Genomic DNA, 18361 nt, shown 5'->3' with positions numbered 1-18361 from the left:
GGGAGGAGCTAAATTTTTACTAACCGGGAGTTTTTGGTTATGGACCCATAGCATTCTCCGTCCTTTTGGCGCTGCAGTGGGGTTTCACCGGGGGTCAACTCACCCTCACCGGGTTCATCCCGCCTTTCAAGATCTTATGTAAATCAGCTCAAATTCTGTCCCGCATGCGCAGCACTCCTCAGAGCTGCCGAACCAGCTCAAGATTTTGCAGGCTCCGGGGGGCGGGAGGCAGAGCTACTTGCTGGTCAGCGGCTGTGTTCTCCAGGGCGGCTTGAGGGAGCCGTGATCTTCTATCCGCAGTGTCAGCGTCAGGAGCCTACAGGGGCCACGGCTGTCGCCACTCCAGACAACCAACACCCGGCCCCCTGGTTCCTCCCACCCAGAACCGAGCCGCGTGACGCCACACACCCCCTATGCCGGCGCGCACCGCTCCCAGACCCGCTGTGCCCAAGCTTCTCGCCAGTGTGCCGCCGCCTCCACCACGCAGCCCTCCGGCCTGGCCTCCCTGGGCTGCTCTCCCCGCAGCTCCGTGGCTCCCCGAAACACCTCAGACAGAAATACCAGACAGCGAACCCGGGTACCCAACTCCTCGAATCACCTGCATTTGCATTTCTTATGTAATGTACTGCAAGTTTCCCAGTTGGAGCCCTTTGGAATGGGGGCGCAAGATCACCGGAGGCTGAAACTGGGACTCGAGGCCGCCCGGCTCCCACCCAGGGGACCCCGACATAGGGCTGTGATTCTGCTTTGTAAAGGGGGGTTTAATTACATACATTAGGGGGGACCGAGCTAGTCTTCTCGGTCTGGAGTCCCCCCCAGCCATGGAAGCCCTGCTCAAGTATTCCCAGTAGCAGGAGGTGCGGGAGGCAGACCCGGGAATGAGTTAATACTCCGGCACCGGGAGCAGGAGGGGGAGGGAGGCGGGGGCTGACGGAGGAGCGGGGCGCGAGGGAGGGGGCATCTTTTACTTTGAGTAGAGGTGATGGGGTGGCGAATATTGTGCAAGCTAATCAGAAAGTCTAGAGCAGGTTCCGGGCACCGAGCTACGTCCCTGAACCTGCAGCAGAAGTAAGGAGAGCTCGCGGTTCTTTTTTCCTGGCAACTACGGAAGCTTCATCTGCCTCGGGCAGAACCTTGAGCCAAACCCCTTCCATTCCACCAAACATCGGCAACCAAATACATTTAAAAAAAAAAAAGTTTCCTCCTCCCTCCTCCTGATGGATGGTGTCACACAGCCAAGAGAAGCTGATAATGGTGTTCTGGCTCACCGACCGATCCAGCTGTTACTTGTTTATCCATGCAACACCTCTACATGCAACACTGTCCTGGTTCCTTCTCTGTCTCCCTTGCCTTCCTGCATAGCAAAACTGCAGATCTAGCTCAGTGAGCAACAGACAGGTTATTATGAGGAAAAGCATAACACGATGCATGTTTTGCTTACCAGTTGGGTTCTTGTTTTTCTTAAGACTCTTGCCACAAAGACACTGCAGCATATGCGTTCCTTTGCTGAAAATGTTCCAAAGAAACCACATTGATTTGGGCGAAAAGCAATCCAGCAGCTTAGACACCCTGAGAAAGAAGAGATCCTTGTGGTTGCATAATAATAATTTGAAATCAGTTCTTCTGAAGAGGGGCACCGGTTTTACCATAGGAAACACGATAATATTCCGAATCTTCTCCCAGTTTTTTCCCCTCACGTGGTATATTTCTTTGAGACTTCTCAGTGATTGTTTTTTTTCGGCCAGGATGAATGATTTATCTCTCCGGATCACCACTGGGTTATTACCAAAGGGTTGGGGGAAAAGTCCTTTTTCAGCATGAAGCCAAACAAAAAAGCAAAGAAATCCCAACTGAGCTCAGAACTAATCAGGGAGAACAGTAATGCACAAAAGATCGCCAAAGAGAAAACCATAGCCTTCACTTGATCGCTATGAGGATGGGTGGGTCTGCAGAAGGCGAAGCAGGATTCATCTCAGTGAGAGAGGACTGCCATTGTGTAGTCCCTAGGAGAGAAGGGGGGGAACCAAAGGAGAGAGAGAAAGAAAGGAAAAAGAAAGAAAAAAGAAAAAAAAAAACACCGGTACACACACTCACACACCAATACCACCTCCGAGATTGGGTCTGACAGCCGAAGACACAGCCTCCCAGTGTCGATTTTTTTTGTTTTTATAATCAATCGCCAGTGCCCAGTGGGATCGGATTGAACCTGCAGTTCTCAAATCACCACGAAGAAAAGATGCAAATCTAGGTGCCCCCTCCCCTGGTCAGGCCGGCAGCAGGTAGAGAGCGCCTCAGATCCCCTTCCTCCTTCTTCTCACTCGCCCAGTTCCCCACCGCGGTGAGCATGAGGAAAACCTCCCCTCCGGATTCCTCGCCCAGTCTCGGCTGTGAGTTACTGGCATTAGAGGGAGGAGGAGGAGGAGTTGAAGTTTGCATTGAAAAGACTGGCTTTCCATGACGTAGCCACGTGCTTTCAGACCCGTCACCAGTGAGATGCTTCCACCCGCCCAGGGAGGGCAGTGTCACTGCAGTCTCTCCGCTAGTTCCCCTCCTGAAGTCCCCCGACCGCCCGCGCCGGCCCCAGCCTCGGACCCTCTCCCTCCTCTGCCCAGCGTGAGGAGGCTTGCTGGTGGCTCTAGGAGCCATCTAACAGACCTTTCTGTTAAAAGTGAATTTGGAAAAGAAAAATGAACAATTATAATAAGTAAACCTTAAAAAAATACATGGGGGTGGGGGGGGGGACTTAAAGAGAAACAGTAGTTTAATACCACTCTTCACAGCTTACATTAGTTCCACCTTATCTTTTCAAAAGCAGCATCTAAACCATTAAGGAAAACTCACGTTCCTTTAGTTGGTATTATTGGAATCCTACTTAACGTGCTGTTTGGAAAATATAAACTAGACATAGGACAAATATGTACTTGCAGAAGCAGCCTGTTAAAAGGGCAACCACTGAAATCTAGGTGGTAAGATGTGTTTTGGTAGGGAGGGCCATATGTACATGGGAAATAGTATGCCTTTTCTAGACAATTAATTCATTATCATCAAATAATTTTTTGAACAGAAAGCACTCTGCTTAAATCACACCCTAATTCATTGCTTGTTTCTATAACCATTAATTGAACATTAAATTCACCCTTATTCACTTCTCATCTACGCTAATATACAACCTTGTTATCAGCCACCACAATCTAACCTAACAAAATGGGCAAATATAAACCAGCTCCCTACTTTCCCAGAAAAATAAAAAGATTTAGGGCTGTTGTTTTATTTTATCTTATTGGGGGGAAACAATGCCATGTGCAAAAATAGCACAAACTGTTACAAAGAATAAATAACAAACCCCATGTACTCACCACTCAACATTAGTACATGTTAACATGTCATCATATCTGTGAACTGAGGAGTTTGGGAAAGTAAAATTACCCACTCTCACTCTTTCAAAGTAAAGGTAAATGAATTAAAGTTATTTCAGCTTATTTCCATTTCTATAGAAAAATTGACATAAAATTTTAAAATATATATGTAGAAGCTTCATTTTACTATCAAAATATTAAAAATGCTTCTACTCCATAGGATTTCAAACTATCTTATAAACAAATAGATGCAGACTTGTGTTGCTGAGAATAAATTGAAGAAATTGATTTTGAAGAAAATTAACGCCTCAGTTATCAAAAAAAGAAATTGTAGTCAATAACTTCCTCACTGCTATAGTTTTCTAATATTCATGAGACATTTTGAGATGCCAAAATGTGCATCCAATATCTGGAACCCTTTTGGGAAACATCAGTCAATTTTAGATAAGGTAGAAAGGGAATTTAAAACAAGTAAATTCTATTTAAGTAAAGGAACCAGAAAGTTAAATAGTGATGGTCTCAATGTGCCAAAAGAATCATGTCATAGCTTAAAAGAATTACTATGATTAACTGGAATCTAAATAAAGTTTGGGAAGTAAAGAAAGAGGAAATACTAAGTGTTTATGAATTTAATGACAAATGACTTAGGAGAAGCAGGATGAAAAGAATAGAATTCTTTTTTTTTCTAAAGAGTAAAACTGGCATAGCATTGCCAAATAATTAGGATTATTTTTATATCAGTCAATCGGGGATAGATATCATATGCTGCTTCTAGCACATTTTGGTGTCCAGTTCGGGGGCGAGGGGTTCTGGAATATCCCAATCTATTACCACTGGATATATTCCAGAGAAACAAATGGATAAAAAATATTCTCCATCTAGGTCTTTTGAACTCTCACATCTCTTAAGTTTCCCTAAAAACTTGCTGAGTCCCCTGGGATATTTCACAAGTAAAATAAAATCTGGGGAGGTGTTCTGTAACTATTGGATCTTTTTGTATGCTAAGTTTATGTGAAGAGAGTATTTCTCAAACCAGCTTTTCTTGCATTTTCAAATTGAACTCTCTTTTCTACATTGTAACAGTAAATTTGATTCCTATTACAATAAAGAATGACTGCAGAAAGCTATGGGATGTTTTACTATATATTGGTGGAAAGCTGATTACTTCTTTGTCCTAGTGACCAACACAAAAGGTAATTAACTGTGGCTACTACTTATTGAGATTCTATTAATCCAGGCTGTGCTAGTTGCTTCTCATCTTTTATGCTCTTTAAAGGAAGGAGAAATCTTTTATAATAATGTGTGAAATTTCTATAATTCTTTTCTATACTTAGTTTACATAGGCTATTATTCACATTATTCAACAAACAAACAAATACCAAATTTTTTTGTCTAGAAAAGATGGCCTAATACTGATTCAGGTTACCGTTGGTCCTAAGGATGAAGGGTGATCCAAGAGTCAACCCAGGTTTCTGGGGGCCTCCGGTTTAAGGATGATCCTAAGATATTTATACTGACCTGAGTTTAGACCATTATTTAAGTTGTGTGGGTTTGGGTTTTTTTTGAAGATATCAAAATATTTACTTACCCTTTGCCACACTACATTCAAATCAATATTAGATGGCAAAAAAATGAAAATTATCAGAATGTAAGCATTAGAATGCATGTAAGTAAAGATAGAATAAGGAAAGCCTCATGGTAACTGTAAAAATGAACAGTAAAATCTGTAGTATATATAGGTAGAAAAATCTTAAAACTATTTTCATAGGTTGAAACAAGATAAACCCAGTACTCATAATCGAGTTCAGTTAAAATTGAAACTTAGCTTCAGCTATATCATAGTAAAGAGACCTAAAAATAAATGTAGTGGCCAGAATTCCAGGTCACAATAAAATATACATTTTAATTTAGGACATATAAATGTCTATGAGATTATCAAAATCTTTATGACTGTCTTAGCATGCTCTTTCTAATTGTCCCCAATAGTTACTCTTCTATTTTATTCTTCCTTTTAATAATAAAACCCCACCCCACCACAGTTTTGAAAGGGCTCATGGGTACCCAGATAGAAAATATAATTCCCAGCCTCCATTGCAATTAAGTATGGTCATGTGACTATATTCTAACCAAAAAGATGAGAGCAAAAGTGACCCATTGAACTGCCTGGTCACATTCTTCAAAGGAAGTCTCTCTCTCTCTCTCTCTCTCTCTCTCTCTCTCTCTCTCTCATCAATAAATAAAAACAAGTAATTTAAAAAATAAAAGTAATTTTTAAAGTATCACTTTAGTACCATTTGCTTCCTCTCCCTTGTTCCTATATTGACTCATGGCATAGAAAACCTCTGCTCCTTTCTCCCGGAGGCAACAGTCTGGAAAGGTAACTCCGGTTCTTCTCTCTGCCCCCTCCCAGGTTCTCAATGAAGAAGGAATGATTTAAGTGGTCTAGTCCCTTCTTTTCTCTGTCTCTTTGGATCTGCCTACATGCAAGAAAAAAGTTTTCATGATCCTCTGCTTCAGTTCCCCTCTGCAAAAAGCATTGTGTGAGCCCTGGCCGGTGTGTCTCGGTTGAATCATCCTCCCATACACCAACAATTCGTGGGTTCGATTCCCGGTCAGGGCATATACCTAGATTGCAGGTTCAGTCCCCAGTTGGATGCAAATGAGAAGTAACCGATCAATGTGTCTCTCTTCCTTCCTCTCTCTAAAAGTCAACGAACATGTCCTCAGGTGAGGTTTGAAAAAAAGCACTGGGTCAGCCTTGAACCTACAGTCTATCTTCTAGAAACAGGTGTGGAGACCAGTCTTTCTCTGAACTCATTATGGGAGACATCATCAGTACTTCACATATATCCTTTTCATCCTGCCTTATCAGTGTGCTGTGGTTGGCTCCCAGCTTCCAGTGTCTCCATCTCTGAACCTGAGGGATCTTTGTCCAAACCACGAAAGGTCCCTCTCTGTGCCCAGGCACTCACAGAGTAGCCTGAGAATGAACACTCCCTCAGAGAATGTTCCCATGACTAAACACCACAGCTTCCTTACCTTGTGGGAAGGAGAATGATGAGGCATGTGTTTTATATCCCTTCCCAGATTTTCCTTGTGGAATAAGACAGTCTCCCACCAGGATAGCTGGTTTATCAGCATACCATTGGCCCTCTCCCCTTCCCTATATCCATTCCCCACTCATCTACTATATTCTCTCCCTGAGAAACTACTTGTATTAGAACCTTTATCCTCCATGGAAACTCAAACCAAGACAGGGTTGAAGAGAGAATAGCACTGGGTAAATGTGGGTACTCTCCAGCTTCAAACTCTTCCATCAATGATTTTTGCAATTTCCAGATGTGGGGGAAGTATTTAGGGCAGTGGTTCTCAACCTTCCTAATGCTGCGACCCTTTAATACAGTTCTTCATGTTGTGGTGACCCCCAACCATACAATTATTTTCGTTGCTATTTCATAACTATAATTTTGCTACTGTTATGAATAGTAATGTAAATATCTGATATGCAGGATGTATTTTTATTGTTACAAATTGAACATAATTAAAGCATAGTGATTAATCACAAAAACAATATGTAATTATATATGTGTTTTCCAATGGTCTTAGGCGACCCCTGTGAAAGGGTCGTTTGACCCCCAAAGGGGTTGCGACCCACAGGTTGGCGACCCACAGGTTGAGAACCGTTGACTTAGGGAAACCAATTCTATTTTTTTTTTTTGCAATTTTTTTCTTTAGTGATTAAGGTATTACATATGTGTCCTTATCCCCCCATTGCTCACCCATCCCACCCCCACTCATGCCCTCATCCCCATGGTGTCTGTGGCCATTGGTTAGGCTTATATGCATGCATACAAGTCCTTTGGTTGATCTCTCTCCCTTACCCGCACCCTCCCCTACCTTCCCTCTGAGGTTTGATGGTCTGCTCAATGCTTTTTTGTCTTTGGATCTGTTTTTGTTCATCAATTTATGTTGTTCATTATATTCCACAAGTAAGTGATATCATGTGATATTTATCTTTCTCTGACTGGCTTATTTCGCTTAGCATAATGCTCTCCAGTTCCATCCATGCTGTTGCAAATGGTAAGAATTCCTTCTTTTTTACCGCAGCGTAGTATTCCATTGTGTAGATGTACCACAGTTTTCTAATCCACTCATCTGCTGTTGGGCACTTAGGTTGTTTCCAAATCTTAGCTATGGTAAATTGTGCTGCTATGAACATAGTGGTGCATATATCCTTTCTGACTGGTGTTTCTGGTTTCTTGGGATATAGTTCTAGAAGTGGGATCACTGGGTCAAATGGGAGTTCCATTTTTAGTTTTTTGAGGAAACTCCATATTGTTCTCCACAGTGGCTGCACCAGTCTGCATTTCCACCAGCAGTGCACGAGGGTTCCTTTTTCTTCACATCCTCGCTAGCACTTGTCCTTTGTTGATTTGTTGATGATAGCCATTCTGACAGGTGTGAGATGGTACCACATTGTTGTTTTGATTTGCATCTCTTAGATGATTAGTGACTTTGAGCATGTTTGCATATGTCTCTGGGCCTTTCTTAATGTCTACTTTCGAAAAGTATCTATTTAGGTCCGTTGCCCATTTTTTGATTAGGTTGTTTATCATCCTTTTGTTAAGTTGTATGAGTTCTCTGTAAATGTTGGAGATTAAACCCTTATCGGTGATAACATTGGCAAATATGTTCTCCCATGCAGTGGGCTTTCTTGTTGTTTTATTGATGGTTTCTTTTGCTGTGCAGAAGCTTTTTATTTTGATGTAGTCCCATTCGTTTATTTACCTTTGCCCTAGGAGCTGTATCAGTGAAGAAATTGCTGCGGCATATGTCTGAGATTTTACTGCCTGTGAACTCCTCTATTTTTATGGTTTCCTGTCTTATGTTTAAGTCCTTTATCCATTTTGAGTTTATTTTTGTGTATGGTGTAAGTTGGTGGTCTAGCTTAATTTTTTTGTGTGTATCTGTCCAATTTTCCCAGCACCATTTATTGAAGAGATTGTCTTGACTCCATTGTATGTTCTTGCCTCCTTTGTCAAATATTAATTGAGCATATTGGTTCGGGTCAATTTCTGGGTTCTCTATTCTATTCCATTGGTCTATATGTCTGTTCTTGTGCCAGTACCAGGCAGTTTTGAGAACAGTGGCTTTGTAATACAGCTTGATATCTGGTATTGAGACCCCCCTCTTACTTTGTTGTTCTTTCTCAGGATTGCTGCAGCTATTCGGGGTCTTTTTTATTCCAGATGAATTTTTGGAGAGTTCGTTCTAGGTCTGTGAAATATGCCGTTGGTATTTTAATGGGGATTGTGTTGAATCTATAGATTGCTTTGAGTAGTACGGACATTTTAATGATGTTGATTCTACCAATCCATAAACATGGTATGTTCTTCCATCTGTTTATGTCTTCCTCTATCTCTTTTTTCAGTGTTCTGTAGTTTTCCAAGTACCTGGTACAGGTCTTTTACCTCCTTAGTTAAGTTTATTCCTAGGTGTCTTAATTTTTTTGGTGCAATGGTAGGTTTCAGCCTCAATCTCTAACCATCCCCATTTTCTAGGAGTTCTCCGTCTTTCCTGGCTGCAGACTGTCTCTCAGCTGAATCTCCACTGTTTGCTCGGGCTGATTGTCACCCGTTTCAGCTGCTCGCCCTTATCTGCTCCGGGACAAAGCACCAACACGTCCGTCTAAGCCTCTGCCATTTTTTTCTCCCAATTTGGATACCTTTTATTTCTTCTTCTTGTCTAATTGCTATGGCTAGCACTTCCAGTACTATTTCAAACAGGTGTGGTAAAAGTGGACATCCCTGTCTCGTTCCTGTTTTTAGGTGAAATGGTTTTAGTTTTGCCCATTGTGTATGATGTTGGCTGTAGGTTTGTCATATAAGACTTTTATTATGTTGAGGTATGATCCCTCAATTGCCATTTTGCTGAGGGTTTTTATCAAGAAAGGGTGTTGGATTTTTGTTGAATGCTTTTTCTGCATTAATTGATATGACTATGTGATTTTTATCTCGCAATTTGTTTATGTGATGTATCATGTTTATTGATTTGCGGACATTGTACCATCCTTTCATCCCCGGGATAAATCCTACTTGGTCATGGTGTATGATCTTTCTGATGTCCTGCTGGATCCGATTTGCTAGAATTTTGTTGAGGATTTTGGCATCTATGTTCATGAAAGATATTGGCCTGTAATTCTTTTTCATTGTTCTTTATCTGGTTTTGGTATTAGGTGATACTGGCTTCATAGAATGAGCTTGGAAGTGTTCCTTCCTCTTGAATTTTTTGGAATAGTCTGAGGAGGATAGGTTTTAGTTCTTCTTTGAATGTTTGGTAAAACTAGGGGAGACCAATTCTTGTGCACATGTCAAATTTCATTCCCTAAAACAACCTTATCAGTAATAAAACTAATATTTTTATTTTTTTTCATTTTTTAACTCATGTAGTCCTATTCCTTAATTGAATCTGAACTCAGAAGTAGTGAGGGGAGAAGAGGCAGAATTATTATGTCTTAAGGCCCCAAATACTACAAAATAATACAAGAAAAAAAAACCTCTTTGTTCCTATTATGTCCAACGAGTATTGTAATAAAACAGTGAGGAACCTGCCAAGAGATACAGGCAAAAATAGGTGAATTCCCCTGAGACCTCAGAAATATGAGCTTCTCTTGACAAAATGCCACAAGGCTTCCTTTCACACCTAAAGGAAATTTATCTCAGCCTATATAAATATGTCTGACAGTAGAGCCCCAACTCACTGTACAGCTCCAATAAGAGTCCAGAGGACATTTATTTGCATCCTCTGAGGCAGGTATGAGTTCATCATAAACAAGTAGGATAGGCTCTAAACAATTTGAGGACTTAATGCAGTGTAACCTATTTTATCAATGTCTCTAGACCTTTGCAATGCATGCCTCCTATTAATAAACATATTAAACCTTCTTTAATGTGATTTTAATATGAATTAAATATATTGGCTACAACCAAATGAAAGTAATGGTAACTTTTTATGGACTACTTCAAACTACACTCTACTTTCTTCCCTATTCATGCAAGATTTGTTATCCCTAATCCTAGGGAAGTATGTCCCCAGTGAAAAACATTGTTGTCCATGATTTGAAGTGTTCTAAAGGGAAAATACATTTCCTGTAAATAGAATTCTGTTCCTTAATCTCTATAACTATTGAGTAGGACAGCTTTGGATATATCATTTTAAATTCATCATTTTAATTTACAGTGGAGAAATTTGTTCACTTAACTTTTTCAATATGGGGAGAGGCTTATATATTCAAAATTTTAGAATGTCATTTATCCTGGAAAAAAAGAATATTATTTATCCCAGACAATAGTTTATTTTCTAAAATTTGGATAACTGAGGAATAAGAATAACATTATTGAATATGTACCTAAATATAAGAGATATGTCCTTCTGTATAATATACTGCCTGTGGTCAAGTCAGCACCACCAATGCCCCATTCCAAGCTGCCTGAAGAAGCCAGGAATACATGTCTCAAGGAACCCTCTCTATGTGGTTCCAAGTTAGCGCTCTCCAGTGAGAGGCTCTCAGATAGATTTGGAAGGAGAAGAGATGGAAAGGTCCATTCTCTGAAGGCAACTGTGGGTCAATGTGAGATTCACAGTGGATTCCTAGTACATTTGTGAGAACCATAGCTCTCCTAAGAATCGTAGCAGCCAATCTACCTGACTTTCATTCCCAGCTTTTTGAGTAGTTCTAAGTCCCCAATTCCCATATTAAAACAACTTCAAACCAGAATACGTCAAATGGCTTCAGTTTTCCTGACTTTTCCCTCATAAATACACTGTATTTTCTCTGACTAGGTTCCAAAACATCACAAGTTACCAGGTACATCACTGCTAATTCCCTTGGAGTTTGTGATGGTTGACTTGATACCTAAATATCTGGTATGACAATTAGACTTCCAATCCAGTATTATATACTATTAGATGTATAAACAGAGATGATTTCCTCCTTATAAGTATTTGCTGGTTATTCCACCCAACACAGAATTCTAACAGGACACTTTTAAAATTTACCTTTATTGTTGAAAATATTACAGATGTCCTCTTTTTCCCCCATTGACCATCTCTACCCCATTCCCGCCCTCCCCCAGGCCTTCACTCCATAATTGTCTATCTATGGGTTATGCATATATGCATATAAGTTCTTTGGTTAATCTCTTCCCACCCACCCAACCCCCGTTCCCTCTGAGATTTGTCAGTCCGTTCCATGCTTCCATGTCTCTGGATCTATTTTGTTCATTAGTTTCCACCTGTAAGTTAGATCATGTGATATTTGCCTTTCTCTGTCTGGCTTATTTCGCTTAGCATAATATTCTCCAGTCCCTTCATGCTGTCTCAAAGAGTAGAAGATCCTCCTTTTGTTCACAGCTGCAGTGTATTCCATTTTGTAAATATACCACAGCTTTTTTATGAGCACTTAAGCTGTTTCCAGATCTTAGCTATTGTAAATAACGCTGCTGTGAACATAGGAGTGCATATATGCTTTCTGATTGGTGTTTCTGGTTTCTTAGGATATATTCCTAGAAGTGGGATCACTGGGTCAAATGGCAGTTCCATTTTTAATTTCTTGAGGAAACTCCATACTGTTTTTCATAGTGTCTGCACCAGTCTGCATTCCCACCAGCAGTGCACAAGGGTTTCCTTTTCTCCACATCCTCACCAGCACTTGTCATTTGTTGACTTGTTGATGGTGGCCATTCTGGCTGGTGTGAGATGATACCTCATTGTCATTTTAATTTGCATCTTTCTGATGATTAGTGACTTTGAACATTTTTTCATGTCTCTTGGCCATCTGTATGTCCTCCTTGGAGAATTGTCTATTTAGGTCCTTTGCCCATTTTTTAATTGGATTGTCTTCCTTTTGTTAAATTGTATGAGTTCTTTATATATTTTGTAAATTAATCCCTTATTAGATATATCACTGGCAAATATGTTCTCCCATACAGGGATAAGTTGAACCTGCAGCACTTTCCACTTTGAATTGAATGAAAATGATTTGGTTGGGCTATTTCTTAAACTTCCTCAGAAAAGAAGTTTATAGAATCAAATTCAATTCTAACATAAGAAAATGAATGAAATTATTTTACTTGTAAACCAAAATTCCTGTCATTAAGTTAAAATGTGTCACTCATAAAGAAATTTATCAAAATTAATGTAAAAATTACAATAAAAATGCATCTCATTTCTAACACTTAGGTTACAAAGTAAATAAAGAAAAATGCCAACTCAGAGACAATTTACATTTCAAAAACTAAATGGCACAAGTCTGTTGGACCATAACTTTCTAGAGGTCAAAAATTAAAGCATTTCACTTGCTTTAGTACATCACCCTAATAATCTTAGATGTACACATATTTAATTATTCATATCTTGAAATGTAATTTCCACATAAATTTAGATTTTGAAGATTACACTGTGAGGGGAAAATCCCATTTATCAGCTCATATAAACATCCTAATGAGCATTTATAATATTGTAGATTTAAGTGCACATAATTGAATTGCTGTCCAGGCAGGTGTAAAAAATGTCTTAAATGTTGTTTTTGAACATTGATTTGGTGTAATATAATATTGGCATCTGGACAATAATGCACTTTCACTTTATTACTTGTCTTAATGAGGTAAACAATAGAATATACCTATATATATAATGGCTCAAGATAATTATTATTTAGCATTAACTGTTTTTTATTTTATTTATTTTTTTATTGTCTAAAGTTTTACATATGTCTCCTTTTCCCCCAATTAACCCCCCCCCCCAGCTATTCCTACCCCAGGCAAGCCCCCAGTGTCTGTGTCCATTGGTTACGCTAATATGCATGCATAAAGTCCTTTGGTTGCTCTCTAACCCCTCCCCCCACTCCCCTACCATTTGTCTCTGGATCTATTCTTGTTCATCAATTACGTTGATCATTATATTCCACAAATGAGTGAGATCATGTGATATTTATCTTTCTCTGACTGGCTTATTTCGCTTAGCATAATGCTCTCCAGTTCCATCCATGCTGTTGCAAATGGTAAGAATTCCTTCTTTTTTGCCGCAGCATAGTATTCCATTGTGTAGATGTACCACAGTTTTCTAATCCACTCATCTGCTGTTGGGCACTTAGGCTGTTTCCAAATCTTAGCTATGGTAAATTGTGCTGCTATGAACATAGGGGCCCATATATCCTTTCTGATTGGTGTTTCTGGTTTATTGGGATATAGAGGTGGGATCACTGGGTCAAATGGGAGTTCCATTTTTAACTTTTTGAGGAAACTCCATACTGTCTTCCACAGTGGCTGCACCAGTTTGCATTCCTACCAGCAGTGCAGGAGGGTTCTTTTTTCTCCACATCCTCTCCAGCACTTGTCGTTTGTTGATTTGTTAATGATAGCCATTCTGACAGGTGTGAAATGGTATCTCATTGTTGTTTTGATTTGCATCTCTCAGATGATTAGTGACTTTGAGCGTGTTTGCATATGTCTCTGGGCCTTCTGTATGTCCTCTTTCAAAAAGTGTCTATTTACAACAGATCCTTTGCCCATTGTTTGATTGGATTGTTTATCTTTCTTTTGTTAAGTTGTATGAGTTCTCTGTAAATTTTGGAGATTAAACCCTTATCAGAAATATCATTGGCAAATATGTTCCCCATGCAGTGGGCTTTCTTGTTGTTTTGTTGATGGTTTCTTTTGCTGTGCAGAAGCTTTTTATTTTGATGTAGTCCCAGTTGTTTATTTTCTCCTTAGTCTCCATTGCCCTAGGACCTGTGTCTGTAAAGATATTGCTATGACATATATTTCCTATTTTGCTGCCTATGGAGTCTTGTAAGATTTTTATGGTTTCCCGTCTTACATTTAAGTCCTTTACCCATTTTGAGTTTGTTTTTGTGTATGGTGTAAGTTGGTGATCTAGTTTCATTTTTTTGCATGTATCTGACCAAATTTCCCAGCACCATTTATTGAAGAAACTATCTTGACTCCATTGTATGCTCTTGCCTCCTTTGTCAAATAGCATTAAGCATTAACTGTTCTTTAAAAGTAAACATGCCAATAAAGAATACATAATTAATCAAGCATATCCAGGCTAATATTTTGGGTTATATTTAAGAACTTTATAATTTGAATATAATTAAAATAAAAATATACCCCCAAAAACCATATTTTAACTTCAAGATCAACCACTTTCCTTTAATTAAAAGCCATTACTCAGGCTCTGACACACATTAGGATATATGTTTTGTTTATATTTATTTTAACTTTCTGTAGGTGTTCCCAAGTTTTGGAAGTGTTCATTTTAAAGCTCCATTAGTAAATTGAGTTTGATGTTATTCATTAAAGAATATTTTAATGCAAGATTTTCAAATATCATCAGGTGGTGGAAGGCAGGAAGTCATGGTGTTCATGGTACTCAGCTGTATGAAATATTGTTATAGTAAACAAAGTTACTAAACATACTTTCTGATAATATTTCTACCACTTTTATTAGATTAGAACATGAACATTAGCAGCAGGCACCAAAATCTCAAGTCAATTTTAGGAGGAAAATTAAAATTGAAAAAAAAATCAATAATGTTTCAGTTTTATTTCCTAAATATGGGGGAGAAAAAAATCACTACTTTGCACCAAAACATGATCATTTAATTCTTGAACCAAGGGGGTGGAAGTCGGGACTGAAATGCAAGCTATGCCTCACTGAGCCAGTGTACTAGACTTGGAAGGGCATCTTCTTCTAATTGGTTCACCCTGGAACTGCCTTTTCCTCAATGGTTCTCCAGAGGTACTGCCTTTTTCTAATTGGTCAGTCCAGAGGGCATGTTTTTTCTGATTTGCATACAGCACTGGATGCATGTCATTCCTGCCTATGTACTGTAGACCAATGAGAAGTACCCGTGAGACCAAGGAGAACCATCTCGAGAAAAGAAAGTATTCAGACACATAAGATTGATCAAAAAATATAGACTCAGGTTAGAAGGAATAGTAAATTTTAAATACAATACAAAGTTTAAAATTTAGATTGTGGCTCAGTTTCCATCTTTTTCTAATTGATCAGCCCAGAAAATAATGTGCCTGATGATATCCTGAACAAATTACTTGTCATTCCTTAAAACCTGAGTGCTAATCACTGGACAAATTAAAATTCTTTGATCCATAGTCTAGTCTCAAGCACCACATCTCTCCAACCTATTATATGTCAACTAGAGGCCCGGTGCATGAAATTCATGCATGGGTAGGGTCCCTAGGCCTGGCTGGCTATCAGGGCCAATCTGGGCCTTCTGGCTGCCGGCTGCGGCCTTCCTTCATTCTGTGCTGCCCCCTGATGGTCAGCGCACGTCATAGCTAGCTATCAAACTCCCAGTCTCCCTGTCAAACTCCTGAGGACACTGCATATTAGGCTTTTATATATATAGATTTCTGCACATGAATAATGTTTTTCTCAAGCATATAAAAGTCAGCATTGAATTCGCTTGCACATCAATGTTTCTCTCTCTCTTTTGGCATTCAACCAAAAGCAAAGTGGACTGCTGGTCTGTATCTAATGTATTTGAGGATTAATAGTTCTATTTATTTAATAAATATTTGCAAATCTACATCATGTATACCTGCCGGTTATATCTCCATCATTTAGCCAGCCAATTCATTAGAAATTTGGCAAGCTTCTTAATTGTTAGAATAGCTGTTCTTGAAACTCTAGCAGATTTCAGCTCTTTCTACATTAGACCAACCACTGAAAGTTTAAAAATCCAGGCCATCTTTGTTAATACTCCCCTCTCCCCCTCCTCTAACCTGTCTAATTCCTCTCTTATCCTCTCTCTCTCTCTCTCTCTCTCTCTCTCTCTCTCTCTCCCTCTCTCTTTCTCTCTCTCTCTCTCTCGTCACTTGCATGGGCACACACATAAACACAGCTATTTGAACTTAATTTTTCCTAAATTGACCACTGATTTTTGCAATGTTTAAAAAGAACTAAGAGCATTTTGCTGTCTGCAGAAAGGGCTTTTGTGGGTGTTTCTTTTAAAATACTGGAGTTAGGGACATATGGATATGGTATTGGTTTGAGCCATTTCCATGAAACAGAGCTGAGTATAATCATATGATTTTACTTTCAAAAACTTTTTCCAGGGCTAACACATCCTTACCTAAGTTAACCAACAAGTGATGAGCAAAATGCCTCGTTAATACTTTGCATTCTCCAATGTTACATTTGTATATCTAAAATTAGACTAATTTGTAGAAAAACATCAGAAAGTGTATTTTACTTTTAAACTGCTCTTCACAATAAATTATAAGCTTGGTCTTTTAATTATCCATCTATTATCTTTCTGTCTTTGATTCCTATATTATTTTTGTTATTGTTATTCTCATTTAAAGGAGCTCTGAGAATATGGTGTGTTGAAACTTCCATAGAGCCTGGTACATGGTTAATTTCTACTGTCTGGGAACTCAAGATTTTTCTCTTTCTCTCAGATGATCTGCAATTTTTTGATGGTGTGCTTATTGGTGTATCTATCTCTATTGAGCCTACATTCCAAACAGTGTATTCTCTCCTTCAATTCCAGAATTTTCAGTTATTATCTTTTGAAATGTTTATTCTTTGCCATTCTCTCCATTATCTTTCCCTGGAAATTCTAATACAGAAATATTGATCCCTTCTTACTTTATGTCTTCAGTTCATGATTTCTTGATCAAACTTGATGTAAGTTGTGTTTTTATTTCTCTTTTGAAGCATCTTAAAAATACATTAAAGTCTCTGTCATATTGTTTGATGTAAATGTAACATGAATTAAATTCACATTCTGATTGTTGATTCTATTGGTGGTCTGTCTTAGCATGCAATTCAAAAGCATGTTAGAATTTTGGCTTTTCAGAAGGTGGGCAGGGAGATTTTTGTTTAGATATTTGTTTTTCTCTCCTCTCTGCTCTCTCTCACTCTGCCTAATGGTTGCTTCCATCCAACACTTTCCAGCCCACAGCCAGACCAGAACTAATGGCATTGCTGGAACCAGCAAGGTTCAGCAATACTCAGCATACTACATATTAAATCCCCAAGACAGTACTTGACCATGAGGACTTGTCTTTATCCTGAGCTCATAACTGCACAAATCTCAGGTGGTAGCAAGAACACTTATGTTTTAGAGCCCATTGAAAAGGCAGGGAGTACCATCCCAGTCCCTGGCCTCCAGATCCCGTTGATCATTAATAACCAAACTCCCAGCTACTTCTGCACCATCTGGGGCTCACTGTGGCTTCAGCCTCCACCTCTGCTGGGAGTTTCTGTTCAATTTCTGGTCCATGAAAATACCAGTCCTGCCCTGGCCAGTGTCACTCACATGGTCCCACACACCAAGAGGTTGCTGGTTCCTTTTGCAAATTTGATCCCAGATTGGGATGGTATGCAGGAGGCAATGGATTGATGTTTCGCTTGCACATCAATGTTTCTCTCTCTCTTTCTCCCTCTCCTTTCCTCTCTCTAAAAAAATCAATTAAAAATCTCTTTTTAAAAATGTCAAACTTGATTTTTGATCTTAGCTATGTAATTTGGTTTCTGGTTTTTATATTATTCTAGAGGCCCAGTGCATAAAATTTGTGCACAGAAGGGGATCCCCTCAGCCCAGCCTGCACCCTCTCCAATCCGGGACCCCTTGGGGGATGTCCGACTGCCGGACATCCCTCTCACAATCCTGGACCACTGGCTTCTAATCGCTCACCTGCCTGCTGGCCTGGTTGCCCCTAACTGCCCCCTGCTGCCGGCCAGGTTGCCCCCAGCTGCCCCCTCCCTGCCGGCCTGGTTGCTCCTAACTGCCCCCCCACCCTGCTGGCCTGGTCACCCCTTACTGCCCCCACCCCACCAGCCTAGTTTCCCCTCACTGCCCCCCCCTCCCCGCCAGCCTGGTCGCCCCACACAGCCTGCTTGTTCAGTCATTTGGTCGTCTTTCACTAACCCCCCTGCCGGCCTGGTCGTAGGCAGCCATCTTTGTGAAGGTG

The 18361-nt window shown here is 39.8% G+C and overlaps 1 protein-coding gene across 2 annotated transcripts in view; it reads right to left on the bottom strand.

The window, feature by feature from the left end:
- The window catches only part of FGF14 (fibroblast growth factor 14), a 543289-nt gene extending 541227 nt beyond the window's left edge, over window positions 1-2062 (bottom strand). The window contains exon 1 of one of the 2 annotated variants that reach the window (XM_006086928.3): window positions 1442-2062. In XM_006086928.3, coding sequence (XP_006086990.1) covers window positions 1442-1649 — 208 coding nt within the window. In that variant the 5' untranslated portion in view covers window positions 1650-2062. The remainder of the gene's footprint in view (window positions 1-1441) is intronic. The other variant, XM_023752472.1, reaches the window with a different exon arrangement.
- Between the last annotated feature and the right edge of the window lie 16299 nt (window positions 2063-18361).

Source organism: Myotis lucifugus, unplaced genomic scaffold (assembly GCF_000147115.1).
Source record: "Myotis lucifugus unplaced genomic scaffold, Myoluc2.0 scaffold_33, whole genome shotgun sequence".
In the NCBI taxonomy this organism is placed as follows: Eukaryota; Metazoa; Chordata; class Mammalia; order Chiroptera; family Vespertilionidae; genus Myotis; species Myotis lucifugus.
Note: the sequence above shows the minus strand (reverse complement) of the source record. Positions and strands in the feature narration are given on the sequence as shown.